Raw genomic sequence first — 15,515 nt, forward strand, 5'->3', positions numbered from 1 at the left:
AAAAAAAAAAAAAAAAAAAAAAAAAGGAAAAATTGTGCTGAATATTTGCATGTATCTTTGTATGAGTTACCTCAGCACTGTCAAATCAAAAATTGCATATGTTTTTATGGTTTACAGTAAAATCTACCTAACTTCCAAATCAGTCCTGTAAGTGTATATTCTCATGGGCAGTGTGTATGCATATTTGCTTTACTGTACTCTTTTACACAGAGGGCTTCCAGTTTTAACAATCTTCACTAACCCTGAAATATGAGAGCTATAAGGAGGGTCTAGTTCACCCCACATGCTAAAACAGACTATCAAGCCGTCTAGGGGGCTCAGGGAGAACTGAGTGAAGAGGATAAGAATGGAAGCATGATTCTAAGTATACTTTTTTTTTTTTTTAAAGAGACAGGGTCTCACTCTGTCATCCTGGCTGGAGTACAGTGGCCCAGTCGTCTCACTCTGTCACCCTGGCTGGAGTACAGTGGCCCAGTCATAGCTCACTGCAGCCCCAATCTCCTGGGCTCAAGTGATCCTCCCACCTCAGCCTCCTGAGTAGCTGGGATTATAAGCACATGACATCATGCCTGGCTAATGTTTTTTATATACATATTTTGCAGAGATGGGGCCTCCCTCTGTTGCCAAGCCTGGTCTCAAACTCCTGGGCTCAAGTGATCCCACCTTGGTCTCCCAAAAGAATGCTTTTATACGTACTTTGGAACCATGTAATTGTTTCACAAATTCAAAAAATAAACAGAAAAAAGCAAAATGTACTACAAATTAATAATGTGACTCCTTAAAGATTTTGAGAATTTAAACGCACTGTACTCTGACCAGACATCTTTCGTAGAGAACAAAATAAAGTGGAAAAAATTCATAGACTATGCCCTAACTCTATCCACCAAAAGGGCTGAGACACCCTAGTAACAATGAGCACAGTCAGTCAGTATACAACTTGGCTTCTAAATATCATTGCCCAATAACATGAACTAGGAATCACTGGTGAATGTCTGTTTCCAGACCTGGTACAGGGAAAGCACAAGGTGAACTTAGGACATTTTGTGCCCTGGTTTTGAATGATACTGCCACTTGGTTCTGCCATTTAGTTTCTGTGTGACGTTGGGAAAGTCACTTAACATCCCTGTGCTTTAGTTTCCTCATCTATACAATAGGTCTTACAATAACAGCATATACTTCATAGAATTGTTGGGGGAATTATACATAATATATGTGAAATGGTTAGACAAGTGCCATACTAAGCACTAAGCACTTAAAAAAAAAAACAAAAAGCTTCCTTGCTCTAAACCTCCACTTAACATTTTAATCATTTTAGATATTCAATGTCTTTGCATTGAATGTAATGTATAGCATTACTCTATTTCTAGAACTTTAAGCACCCACAGAGCAAACCCATGTCAATCCTAGGGATTTCTAACTCAAAATGGTTCCTAATTGATGCTCTGGATGACATTAAACATCAAATAAACCAACATAGAACAGCAGGGAAGATGCGATCAATGCTGAAAAAACCGAAAGTGGAGCTGGATAAGAAATATGCTCATTATAATTACCTCTGGATCTAGTAAAAAAAATCTCTAAAATACTCCAAGGTTATACTTTCTATAAATTTCAACCTGACAGAACTAACCTTTTAGGGAAAAGAAAGTATATAAAGCCCACTGGTGCCAGATCAATCCACCAAGCCTGCCTGGCCTGACCAATTTCTGGTCTACAAATAAAAAATACAAAGAAAAACTTGAAGTAGTATCAAAAGAAGCATTTAAGCCAGTAGAAGTGGCTCACACCTGTAATTCCAGCACTTTGGGAGGCTGAGGCGGGCGGATCATTTGAACTCAACAGTTCGAGACCAACCTGGGCAGCATGATGAAATTCTGTCTCTACAAATACCAAAACAATTAGCCGGGTGTGGCACATGCCTGTAGTCTCACTCAGGTACTCAGGAGGCTGAGATGGGAGGAGACTGCTTGAGCCCAGGAGGTTGAGACCGCAGTGAGCAGAGATCGCACCACTGCACTCCAGCCTGGGTGACAGAGCAAGACCCTGTTTCCAAAAACAAAAAAGGCAGCATTTAGAACCTATCTGGGAGACCTCTAGAGTTGATACTGGAGAAAGTACTGAATACTAACTAATGAAAAATCTCTGGGAATACAAAACAGTTCTGTTCACAATGCCATTCAAGGGCTCAACCACCAAGTAATACATGTCAGCTCTAAACCAGGACTTCAGCTGATTTTATAAAAGGAAATTTGGGTTGAAAAGGGTAGGTAAGGAAAGAATGGAACACTTTGAATACAAAGTAAAGCTGCTGTTGTGCTTTTCATGTAATAGGTTCCTGTGTCTTACCACTGGGATAAGATAGAATAAAACACAGTTTTGTTCTTATGTTGTCATTTTGAAGGCCAGTTCTAAATTCTTACTTTAAAACATACCACCAGGCACAGTGGCTCACGCTTGTAATCTCAGCACTTTGGGAGGCCAAGGCAGGTGGATCACCTGAGGTCAGGAGTTTGAGACCAGCCTGGCCAATATGGCAAACCCCTGTCTCTACTAAAAATACATGAATTAGCTGTGGTGCACACCTGTATTCCCAGCTACTTGGGAGGCTGAAGCAGGAGAAGTGCTTGAACCCAGGAGGCAGAGGTTGCAGTGAGCTGAGATTGAGCCACGGCACTCCAGCCCGGGTGACAGAGCAAGACTCTGTCTCAAAAAAAAAAAAAAAAAATTATTCTACACCCTACCCACTCAAATCCTCAAGGAACTGCCAATCTATACGGTATGCTTGTGGCATAATTCTTCATTGAAAGTGTTCCCTGCCTGTTCTGAGTCACTTTCCAGTGTCAGACAATCTCACCCAAAACAAGAACAAATCTCCTAATTTCATGCTTTTAGAATTCTTAATTCACCTTCCCACAGAGAAAATTGTCCTGGTAAATTCTTTTGGAAAAGAACCCACATTCTACAGAGTGACATTTATGATCATTCAAAATCAAACAAATCTAGGCTTCTCTAAAACGACATTCCTAAAATCCTGAAGAAAACAGCCATAAAAAACAATACTGGGACAACTTGGCTGCACTGAATATGAACTGTGGATTAGACAAAGTATTTTTTCAATGTTAAATTTCCTAATTTTAATCACTGTGCTGTAAAAATGCCTTTGCTCTTAGAAAATACAAACTGAAGTATTGAGGGGTAAAGGGGTAATGATGTCCACAACTTACTTTCAAATGAATCAGAACAAAAGTATGTATAAATAAAAAGTGACTATTAAAACAAATGGAACAAAATATTAACAACGGGCGAATCTGGATAAAGGGTATACAGGAGTTTTCTGTAGTATTCATGGAACTTTTCCACACATCTGAAATCATAAGAAATACAAAGTTTAAAAAAAATCTAGTCACAAGAATCCATCCTTTCAGTGTAGACTTACCTGTCTCTCACTCACTCGAAGAGGGCCAAACACAATACACTGGATAAGCTTAGCCACCAACATCAAAACACAGCAAGCAGTATTTACTAGAACCTGTAAACAAATCGGAGAAAGGAAGTTTATTTCTTCCTGCTGAAAAATAAAAGCAGCTCTAAAAATCTCATATTAGGAATTCAGCCATCATTTCCAGCGACTGAGCCTTTCTGGTTCTCTCCCAATGCAAGATGAGTAATATCTGAAAAGGCACACTGTTCTGGGCAGTGGGTGTTAGGGATGAGGATTGGGAAGAAAGGCACCAGCTCACCAAGTCACAGCTCTTCTTCCAATATGCACCCTCCAGCAGGCCACCTTATCTTTCATCCTTAACTGAATTGTATGTATACTTTGTACTGTTTGTGCAAAACTACATGAACCTTGTAAACTGCAGGTCCTTCCCAAGTACCTCAATTCCAACATTATTTTGATAGCCTTAAAGAAAACTGTTCTAGAAACTGAAGTTACCATGAATAGTAAAATCCAGCACCCAGAGATTCTGCCGTGCCAAACAAATAGGAGGTAGGGGTAGGAGTGTGGATGGTCACAAAAAAGTCTCATCATGAGGAACTAATAACCAAAAAATATAACAGAGAGAATATTTTAACATTTACTGGAATGGAAAAATCTTTCAACCAAAAGATAAATGTGCTCCATGCTTGGTGTTGGCTTTGAAGTAAAGGTTCTGTGGCACTGCAGTGGGGTGGAATGGGGAAAACAGAAGGAAAAGAAAACTGGCAAGAGGGGCTAAGAGATGAAAGGCAACCTGGGGATACCAATGCAAAACTAAGGCCTTCTTCAACAGTCTATGAGAAAACTTAAAAAACAAAACAAAACCCTAAATGATGAATATCCTTACACCTAAACACCAAATCTTAATGCTTACAAAATGGAAGAGTTGGCTGTCTCCAACCCAGAGATTACTGTGGGGTATCACATTACTCTGAATGACTCCAAAAAGCCAAAAGGATCTTGATAAAAACAGTACAGATGACTTGTTGAGAGCAAATGAAAAGGAACTCCAATTCAATGTAAAGCTGCTTCTGCCTCTGATTCACTACATTTACCATATTACCCTTGCCAAGTCATTCTTCCCTCTACTTTTAAAAGCAAATGATAATTTTAAAGAAGAAAGAAAGGGGACAGAAGAGAGTAATTTAAGAAAGCAAGATCCCGAGGCCGGGCGCGGTGGCTCAAGCCTGTAATCCCAGCACTTTGGGAGGCCAAGACGAGAGGATCACGAGGTCAGGAGATCAAGACCATCCTGGCTAACACGGTGAAACCCCCTCCTACTAAAAAATACAAAAAAAAAAACCTAGCTGGGTGAGGTGGCGGGCGCCTGTAGTTCCAGCTACTCGGGAGGCTGAGGCAGGAGAATGGCGTAAACCCGGGAGGCAGAGCTTGCAGTGAGATGAGATCCCGTGACTGCACTGCAGCCTGTGCGACAGAGCAAGACTCCACCTCAAAAAAAGAAAAAAAAAAGAAAAAGAAAGCAAGATCCCTGAGATCACCTCAGGGTCTGTTTAGTACCTCACACCATCCCTCCTTCGGGAGAACAGTTAAGGGCAGCCCTGATTCATTACAAATGATTAAATTTAGTTCTATTCTGTCTGCCTAATGGGCCACGGACGTATGTATTTTAAAAGATTGAAACAAAATAGTTCTGCTGAAAAAATAAACTGTTTTAGTACTTAAATCCTTCAAACAACCAGGAACAAAAGCCCAAACCAGTTGCCCCAAATATCCTAATTTGTGTAACAGGCCTATTCAAAACGGTCCAGATCACCAGGAGCGTGGTGGCTCACGCTTGTAATCCGGGCACTTTGGGAGACCGAGGTGGGAGGACTGCTTGAGGTCAGAAGTTTGAGACCAGCCTGGAACACACAGCAAAACCTTGCCCCTACTGAAAAATATATAAAATTTTTAAAAAAGAAAAAACAATTCAGGTAACTTGAAATGTTCATTTTTAAGGTGATGAAATAGATGCTAAAGAGACTCACCTTCATTGTGATCTAACCAGTCAATCTCAGCCACATTAACTAAGAGAAACGTTGTAAGACAAAACCACAACCCCTCATGTCATATCCCCCAGACAAACATGCCCCAGCTTTATTATGACGCAATTTCTTAAAAGAATTCTTCCTGTTTTTACAGGTAGTCAAATGAATTTAAAAAATAAATGCAACACATTTAGCACTTGTTCAAGGCATGTGGGAAATCAAAAAAATGATGGAACTCTGAACCCTAAACTCAAAGAACTTTTAGAATCTACAAGAGATAGAACATGGTAAACAGTTTAACAGAAGGCCAAGCAGGCTACCATGAGAGTAATGATGGAGAAAAAAAACAAATTTAGGGGCACTTAAACATTTCTCTATTCAAAACAGCACTGTCACACACATCTCAAGTTATCAAACAAAAAATAAAGTATTATTTACTATTTCTCAAACTCTGTAAATAAAAGTCTCACTCTGTTGCCCAAACTAAAGCACAATGGCGCAATCTCCGCTCACTGCAACCTCTGCCTTCCAAGTTCAAGCTATTCTCCTGTCTCAGCCTCCCAAGTAGCTGGGATTACAGGTGTGAGCTACCACACTAATTTTTGTATTTTTTTGTAGAGACATGGTTTCACCATGCTGCCCAGGCTGGTCTCGAACTCCTGGGCTCAAGTGATCCATCTGCTTCAGCCTCCCAAAGGACTGGGATTACAGGCATGAGCCACTGCACCTAGCCTAAATAAGTCTTTGAATTCAAATAAGGTATAAAAAATATGTATCTTTAATTTATCAAAAAAAAAAGTAAAAGTCTCTTATAATCCCATCACCCATAGACAACCACTTCCTATTTTAATTTAAATGAAGATTTGGAAATTAACTGGCCAAGCAGGAAAAAAGAAAAGCTTGAGTATACTGATACTAAAAAGGGAATTTATGTAAAAAGGAGATAAGCTGTTGTGAACTTTGTAACCAAAGCTACAAAGGATTGAAAGCAACTGAAAATTATTTTAAGATTATAAACAAAGTTTTTTAAAACACCTTAATGATTAATAACATTACATGTCTATTTATAGAAAAATGCCTTAATTACAATGATTATATGTTAATAACAAATACTGACCAGGCACTGTAGCTTACACCTATAATCCCACCACTTTGGGAGGCCAAGGTTGGGGGATTGCTTGAACTCAGGAGTTCAAGACCAGCCTGGCCAACATAGTGAAACCTCATCTCTACAAAAGATACAAAAATTAGCCGGGTGGGGTGGTGTGCACCTGTAGTCCCAGCTACTGAGGAGGCTGAGGTGGGAGGATCTCTTGAGCCCAGGAGGTCAAGGCTACAGTGAACCATGATTGCACCACTGCACTAGGGAACAGTGCAGCCGGGGCAACAGAGTGAGACCTTGTCTCAAATAAATAAATAAATAAATAATATTGTGTTATACATATAACTTCTCAACTTCAGTTAACAAAGGCTTAAAAAACTGTAAATACGGCCGGGCGCGGTGGCTCAAGCCTGTAATCCCAGCACTTTGGGAGGCCGAGACGGGCGGATCACGAGGTCAGGAGATCGAGACCATCCTGGCTAACACGGTGAAACCCCGTCTCTACTAAAATACAAAACTAGCCGGGCGAGGTGGCGGGCGCCTGTAGTCCCAGCTACTCGGGAGGCTGAGGCAGGAGAATGGCGTAAACCCGGGAGGCGGAGCTTGCAGTGAGCTGAGATCTGGCCACTGCACTCCAGTCCGGGCGACAGGGCGAGACTCCACCTCAAAAAAAAAAAAAAAAAAAAATGTAAATACAACTGAGCACCCCAATGCAAAAATCCAAAATCTGAAATGCTCCAAAATCCAAAACTTTCTGAGCACCAACATGGTGCCACAAGTGGGAAATTCCACACATGACCTCATGTAATGAGTCACAGTCAAAATGCAGACTTACAAGAGGTTACTGAGTGTCCCTAAGGGAAAAATGAAACTGCCTTCAGGGTATGTGTATGAGGTGCATTTGAAACAGAGGAATTTCACGTTTACATTTGGGTCCCATCCCCAAAATATCTCATTATGTATATGCAAATATTCCAAAATCCAGGAAAGAAATCCCAAATCTAAAACTTCTGGTCCCAAGCATTTTGGATAAAGTATTCTCAACCTATACTGAAAGAAACTTAACTGGAGCATTCCTCATTTAAAAGCAAATCCCACTGGCTCATGTCTATAATCCCAGCACTTTGGAAGGTCAAGGTAGGTGGGTTGCTTGACTTCAGGAGTTCGAGACCAGACTAAACAACATGGTGAAACCCAATCTCTACTAAAAACACAAAAAACGTAGCCAGGCGTGCTGGTGTGTGCCTGTAGTCCCAGCTACTCGGGAGGCTAAGATGGGAGAATCACCCTAGACACAGGGAGGCTGAGGCTCCAATGAACCAAAATCACACCACTGTACTCCAGTCTCCAGTGAGACTGATTCAAAAAAAAAAACACTGCTTAAAAAAGTAAACTAAAATAAATAAAATAAATCCCTGGGTCAGGTGCAGTGGAACATGCCTGTAATCCCAGCACTTTGGGAGGCAGACGAGGGAGAATCACGAGGTCAGGAGTTCGAGACCAGCCTGGCCAACATGGTGAAACCTCATCTCTACTAAAAATATAAAAATTAGCCAGGGGTGATGGTGCTCACCTGTAATCCCAACTACTCTCAGGAGGCTGAGGCAGGAGAATCACTTGAACCCGGGAGGCAGAGGTTGCAGTGAGCGGAGATCGTGCCACTGCACACCAGCCTAGGTGAGAGTGAGACTCCATCTCCAAAAAAAAAAAAAAATCCGGGGTCAGGCGCGGTGGCTCACGCCTGTAATCCCAGCACTTTAAGAGGCCGAGGCGGGCGGATCACGAGGTCAGGACATCAAGACCATCCTGGTTAACACGGTGAAACCCTGTCTCTACTAAAAATACAAAAAATTAGCCGGGCTCAGTAGTGGGCCCCTGGAGTTCCAGCTACTCAGGAGGCTGAGGCAGGAGAATGGCATGAACCTGGGAGGTGGAGCTTGCAGTGAACCGAGATCGTGCCACTGCACTCCAGCCTGGGCAACAAAGGGAGACTCCGTCTCAAAAAAAAAAAAAGGAAATAATGTGTGCACATACATGTTTGTATAATATGTACGTGTGAACTGTCAAGGACTTGATTAATTTGGGTATTTCTTAGTCTCCTACTTAACACTAGCACTTACTACAAGAATCTGATAATTGCCATTTCTGGAAGAGAGAAGCAGGTAACAGGGAGAGAGCGAGAGATCTACTTTTCACTGCATATCACTTCTGTATCCCTTAACTTTTTTTTTTTTTTTAATTTTAGATGGAGTTTCACTCTGTCGTCCAGGCTGGACTGCAGTGGCGCGATCTCAGCTCACTGCAACTTCCACCTCCCAGGTTCAAGTGATTCTCCTGCCTCAGCTTCCCAAGTAGCTGGGAATTTTTGTATTTTTAGTAAGGATGGGTTTCCCCATGTTGGCCAGGCTGGTCTCAATCTCCTGACCTCAGGTGATCCTCCCGCCTCGGCCTCCCCAAGTGCTGGGATTACAGGCATGAGCCACCATGCCGGGCCTGTACCCCTTAACTTTTGTACCCTGAGCATGCATTATCTATTTTTTACAATTTTTTTAAAGTTTAGAATCTACTAAACTAACCTGACTAGTTCTACAATTCCACATTATTTTTCTCACCATATGAGTAACAAACCAAAACTAGTTCGCCTGTTACAGCACAATATTTCAACTATGGCTGGGCATGGTGGCTCATGCTTGTAATCTCAGCACTTTGGGAGGCCAAGGTGGGTGGATCACCTGAGGTCAGCAGTTCAAGACCAGCCTGGCCAACATGGTGAAACCCTGTCTCTACTAAAAATACAAAAAATTAGCTGGGCATGGTGGCGCACGCCTGTAATCTCAGCTACTTGGGTGGCTGAGGCAGAAGAATCGCTTGAACCTGGGAGGCGGAGGTTGCAGTGAGCCGAGATCATGCCATTGCACTCCAGCCTGGGTGACAAAGAAAGACTCTGTCTCAAAAAAAAAAAAAAAATCAACTATATTAAAACACTTCACAATGTTTCTCATAGCTATAGTGCTGTCAAAGCTTCAAAGCATTTTTTAAAAACTCACCAAATGCCTTTTTTTTTCCAGTCTACACAAAATAAAAACAAGTTTTACTTGTCCCTGTTTAGAGTGTAGCAGGTCAGGCAGCAGTGATCCCAGCAACTCTGACTTACTCAAGGCTCTAAGTTAATTCCCTTCACTCCAAGGCCTGGGAGGAAAATGTCCCTTCCAGAATGGTTCTACTCTTCCACTGGAGAAAACAGAAACTAAATTATAAAATAGTTAGGCCTGCCTGTGAGGAAAAGAGAGGAAGGTGCATTTATCACCATGTAACCCTACAGGTGTTTTTGACCCTGTAAAATGTTGGCCACCAACGGGGGCTTATTTATGAGCTTGCAAGGACATGGGATTAAACTACCAGGAACTGTTTCCAAGACATGGTCAACCTGGATATTTTTTAAGACACCTGCCTACATCAGCACCACTCCCCTGCGCCCCCTACCATTTGGTGGTTTCCTCCCTTTAAGGACAATCCACGTACTGTTACCTCTCTGCAGGCTCCCAGAGACAAACACAAAATACAAACACGCACACACTACCCCCCTCATCACATAGATGATGACTGTGTTCCTCCTTTAACAATACTAGGGAAATACATGACAGTCCGCATGCAAAGCACACCTAGGAGGTGATCAAATAGCAGTCCCCTTCTCCCTTACCCAGAAGGCATTCCTTTTATTTTTAATTTATCTAGGCTCACATCCAATTATTCACAAGTTTAGTCTTTTTTCCTTCAGCTGCCCCCAACACTTCTGGAGCTAACATTTTTTCCTCATATACCTTGAAATAGTCAACTCATAGAGACTCAAACCTAGGAAGTCACTTTCAGCTCTTTTGTTTTTTTTTGAGACCAGGGTCTCACTCTGGCCCAAACTGAAGTGCAGTGGCACAATCATAGCTAACTGTAACCTTGAGCTTCTGGGCAGGCTCAACCAATCCTCCTAACTCAGCCTCCCAAGTAGCTAGGACTACACTTAATTTGCGTAATTAAGTCAGAACTTTGACAGTAGTTTCCTATTTCTATTTCTCCATTTACATGTCTTGCTCTTAGAATTTTAGAAGCAGGTATTTCATATTTTTAAAGGGTTGTAAAACAAATTAAATAAGGAAGTTGCAGCGCCTAAAATATTCACCATCTGAGAGCACTTTAGAGAAAATTGGCTTACTCCTATTTTAAAAGCCGATTTTCACATAATTATAATGGTGGCTAATTTTTTTTTTTTTTGGTAGAGCAGGGGATCTCACTATGTTGCCCAGACTCCTGGGCAGCTCCTGGGCAACTCCTGACCTCAAGCAATCCTCCCACCTCCTGCCTCAGCCTCCACTTCCCAAACTGCTGAGACTGCTAGTGTCAGCCACTGAACCCAGCCCTTAAGTTTTATAATAATATGAAAATAGGCTCTTTAAAATAGGAGTCAGCCAATTTTTCTCTAAAGTGCTCTCAGATAGTGAATATTTTAGGCTCTGCAACTTCCTTAATTTATTTAATTTGTTTTACAACCCTTTAAAAATATAAAAAACATTCTTAGCTGTTAAGACAAAAATAGGCCTAGTCAAATAGGCCACAAGTTTGCCAATCCCTGTTCTAAATGGTCAATTCAGTTTTATCCACTTTTATTTGTGGTTATTTTTCCCCTTGAGAGTTCTATTTAAATGATATTATTTGCACAATTAATCAGAACCTTGACACTAGTTTCACATTTCTATCTCTCCATTTGCATATCTTGCTCTTAGAATTTTAGAAGCAGATATTTAAGAAAGCAGAAAAGGGGCCGGGCGCGGTGGCTCAAGCCTGTAATCCCAGCACTTTGGGAGGCCGAGACGGGTGGATCACGAGGTCAGGAGATCGAGACCATCCTGGCTAACATGGTGAAACCCCGTCTCTACTAAAAAATACAAAATCTAGCCGGGCGAGGTGGCGGGCGCCTGTAGTCCCAGCTACTCAGGAGGCTGAGGCAGGAGAATGGTGTGAACCTGGGAGGCGGAGCTTGCAGTAAGCTGAGATCCGGCCACTGCACTCCAGCCTGGGCGACAGAGCGAGACTCCGTCTCAAAAAAAAAAAAAAAGAAAGCAGAAAAGGGAACTAATAAAAGTAATGAGTAAGAATTAAAAAATGAAAAAGCCAAAACACCTGAACAATCCAAAACCATGCTAAAATGGACCAAGAGGGAGCTGAATGGAAGCATTATCTGAGCAATGTAAAATAGCCCAGAAATGAGTAACAAAATAAAAACTCATCTGAAATCAAACTTTAGGGTGGAAGTTTTAGAAAGACAAGGGAAACAAAGAGTCAGGTCAAACCCACATATCTGTTAGTGTAAAAACCCAGAAGCCTCCTCCCAAATCCGTTCTCAATGTCATGTCTGAGGGCCACCTGGAGAGGCCCCCTTGGGAGGAGGAAGTTATAGGTCACTAGATCTCCCGTCCTCTTCCCACTCGACATAACTCTATCTTCCACACTGCTCCCAGACTATCTTCTAAAAGGAATCATGACAGCACCCCTATTCCTCCATGCCCCACCCCCCCACTTAAGCCCCAATACTGTCCACACTTGGTAGAGCAAGAAAGGTCAAGGTTACATGACACCATACTCTAGCCTCTTCCTTGGTCAGTTTTTCAACCACTAGTGTCCCTCAGCTCACCTAAGGCATTCATTAAAATGAAGATTCCAAGGCTCCACCCTTCTCTCTGAAATGGATCCCCAGGGAAACTACATTTTACAAGTACCCCAGATGACCACATACCAGGCTGCCAGAGGTCCACACTCGGAGAAAGAAACCTTCAAAGGGGTTGCTCACCTCCTCCTCTCACAGCAGAGGCACCTGCCCCACCTCCTTCTCCCCCCCACCCTTGACCTTCTCAACCTCCCTCTTAAACCAGAAGATTCAACAGATTTTTTATTTAACAGCCCAGCTTCCGGACCACCCTGCCTGTGCCCAGCACTGTCCTCCCCCAGCCAGACCAAGCTCCACATGCTGGTTTCTTTATCTGGAATACCCATTGCTGCTGGTTGAGACCCTTCCCACCTTCCAAGCTGGTTCAAACACCAACTTCTACGAACCCTTCCCTAGGCACAATTCCTTTCTTTTTCGTCCAAACTCTGCTGCATTTTATCTATTATCACCTGTAAAATTGTGCCATATTACTGACGGTAGGGGAAAGTGTTGTTCACAGATATGCCCTCCAGAGTGCCCAAAATAACACCTTCGAAAGGTTTTAAATTGAGTTTGTTCATGAAAAACCTCCTGTGATGCTATCAGACCGATATTATTCTAAACTGCTCTACAAAGATAAGTTTTAGGAACTGCAATATGTTAAACAATATCTAGCAGGACTTGCACTGGCAGAAGGATCAGTCTTTGTTTTGTCTTACTTGGCCTTGGCAGGCAGTGTTTGTGAAAAAGTTGAATCCGAATTCAACAGAACTAGGGGAGGATCCAGTTGACAAAGGCACCACCACATAGGGTATTCACTCAACAATCTTATCTGTCCCACCACTGGGGAAGGCTTTTGAGATTGTCACTTCTACTCAGCTGCTAAAGCAGAAACTACATAAACACTGAGTGATGAGACAGACTCACAGTGAGCACATGGAGGCTCTGAGAAACCAAAGCAGGCCAAAATAAACACGTGGATATAAACACCCAGAGGAAAGATGGAAGAAAAACAGCACTAGGATCAACTGAGAAATGAAAATACCATCAGCAGAGAGTAAGAAGTGATAAACTTGCCAGAGGTAAGACCTCTACTGAAAATGCTGGAAGAAAAGGAAATTTCCTAAAAAGTAATCATCATCACAGAAAAATCAACAGCCTTTTATGTAATGTTTTCTGAAGAGGTATTAACCTTAGAATCTGAACATGGCTTTTATCAAAAGAAAGTCCTGCGGGGGAAAATCCATTAAATAATGCCAGGGTGTTCCTTCTCAAAGGCTTATTTATATCTCAGACTTAAAAAATATCAAAGACTACATTATAATCTTAACATATGGCAAAAACACTCTCTATATCACTTTAAGTTGTTTACCTGCTAACTCAAATGCAAAATCAGATTTGAAATTAAGCAAGAGATGTGAGTGAGTTCTTTCTCTTCTCCCTTCTTTGGGTCTGTAAAGTTCAGTTTTACACAGCAGTAGACAAACAGGAACTTCACCCTTCACTGCCTTCTACTAAATTCTCCATCAGAAGGACCAGGAGACTTAATCCACAGCCCACAGAGTCCATAAATCCCACCGCTTCCTGATGAAGCACAGTGGGACTAATTATAACAAATGAGTTGCATATCATCCTATCAACTTGGAATATTAATCTCTCAGTCATTTACAGCCTACTTTCAACCCCAAATGGGAACTTGGAAGGAGACAAAATCCAGGAAGCCATATAAAATCCAAGTGAGACTTTAAATCCTGGAGAAACTTTTCTGATCACTGTGGGATTTACATAAGTATTCAAGGCCAAGGTGAAAGCAAAATTCTGTAGCCAAAATATCACTGATCTGCTCAGTCTGATATTATCTATTCTAATGAGGGAAACCAGCATGTGTGCCTTATCAATGCTGCTTATCTCGCGGGGGCAGACAATCTGGAAACTGCGTTAGAATAGATCCTCAAATAAGAAACATTCAGTTAAAATGATGGGCTGCCTCTTGACACTGCGAATGTTTTGCTGTGTTCATACATCAAAGGAAAACTGTCATGAATCATCAGGTAAAGGCAGCAGAAAAGGAAGCACAGTTTGCCTGGTGTTTGTTTCATTAAACAGCTCCCAAAGGGGACAATCGAATACTAACCGGCAAAAAAGTTGTAGGAGACGCCTCTCTACAACAGGAATGTCCAAAGACACCCGAGTGCTGAAAATTCCTCCATACTTAACGTCTGAATTCTCCCCTCTGCCCTCTCCTCTTCGTCGGAAGAAAACCCGCTAACAACAATCCCACGCTTGACCAAGTGAGAAAAGCTTTCAACTTCCCTCTACTTCGTCCAACCCTAGGGATAACGCACTCCCAGATCCCGACCTCCCCTTGAACCTGCCCTCTGAGATCTTAGTCTAGTTTCTCCCGAGGGTCCCCAGCCCCTTCCTCCCCACTGCCCTTTAACCCTTCCCCTGCCCCGGGCCCCGTCCGCACCCCAACGCAGACCCTCGCCCGCCGCCTCCCCGACTCCCTTCCCGGAGCCCCCAATGCTGCCCTGCCCCTTAGGGCCTCCTCCTCGCAACCCCACGCGATGTTCCTCCCGCCCCGCGGTTCCCCCCCGCCGCCCCCCAGCGCCTCACCGCTCTCCCTAGGCAGCGCTCCCGCGGGCAAGGCCGCGCCCCCCAGGCGCTCGCCCTCCGGGGTCCCTGGCGGAGGGGCCCCTTGGCCCACCACGATCCCCGCGGATAAAGGGTGACGTAGCGGACCCCGTCCCTGCCCCGCGGGCCCGGTCGCCTCGCTCACCCACACGAAGAGGCTATCTGAGAGCAGGTACTGGGCCACGTCGCGGGCCCGGGGTCCCCCCGCACTCGGCCGGGCGGGCGCCGGCGGCTCGGGTTGCAGCGAGGCCGTTAGCTGGTCCGGCTCGCCGGGGCCGGCCTCGGGCTGGCTGAGCGCGCGGTAGGCGCTGATGATGGTGCCCAGCAGGGCCAGGCCGCTGAGGCCCGTGTAGGTGCGGAGGCTGGGCCAGGGGAAGCGCTCGCTCGAGGAAGAGGGCAGCGGCATGGCGGCAGCGGCGACCCTCCGGCCTCGGGCCTCCCCGCCGCTGCGGCCGGCCCTTACCGCGGTCTCGCGAAGCCGGCGCCCACGGCTTCTGGGTCGCTGCCGCCCGCCGGGCCGCCGCCGGCCGCCGCCGCCGCCGGCCGGGGCCGGGCCCTCCTTGGCTGCTGGCGCGGCTCCGGCCCGCGCTGCTCCGCTGCTGGCCTGCTGGCGCG

At 44.0% G+C, this 15,515-nt stretch overlaps 1 protein-coding gene across 2 annotated transcripts in view; it reads right to left on the bottom strand.

Moving 5' to 3' along the window:
- The window catches only part of AMFR (autocrine motility factor receptor), a 62,682-nt gene extending 47,167 nt beyond the window's left edge, over window positions 1-15,515 (bottom strand). The window contains exons 1-2 of one of the 2 annotated variants that reach the window (XM_017878771.1): window positions 15,046-15,515; window positions 3,437-3,529 (exon numbers count right to left, since the gene is read on the bottom strand). In XM_017878771.1, the coding sequence (XP_017734260.1) occupies window positions 3,437-3,529; window positions 15,046-15,306 (354 nt within the window). In that variant the 5' untranslated portion in view covers window positions 15,307-15,515. Of the gene's footprint in view, window positions 1-3,436; window positions 3,530-14,882; window positions 14,991-15,045 lie in introns of those variants that run through there. The other variant, XM_017878772.1, reaches the window with a different exon arrangement.

This window comes from Rhinopithecus bieti, unplaced genomic scaffold, assembly GCF_001698545.2.
Source record: "Rhinopithecus bieti isolate Rb0 unplaced genomic scaffold, ASM169854v2 scaffold_11161, whole genome shotgun sequence".
In the NCBI taxonomy this organism is placed as follows: Eukaryota; Metazoa; Chordata; class Mammalia; order Primates; family Cercopithecidae; genus Rhinopithecus; species Rhinopithecus bieti.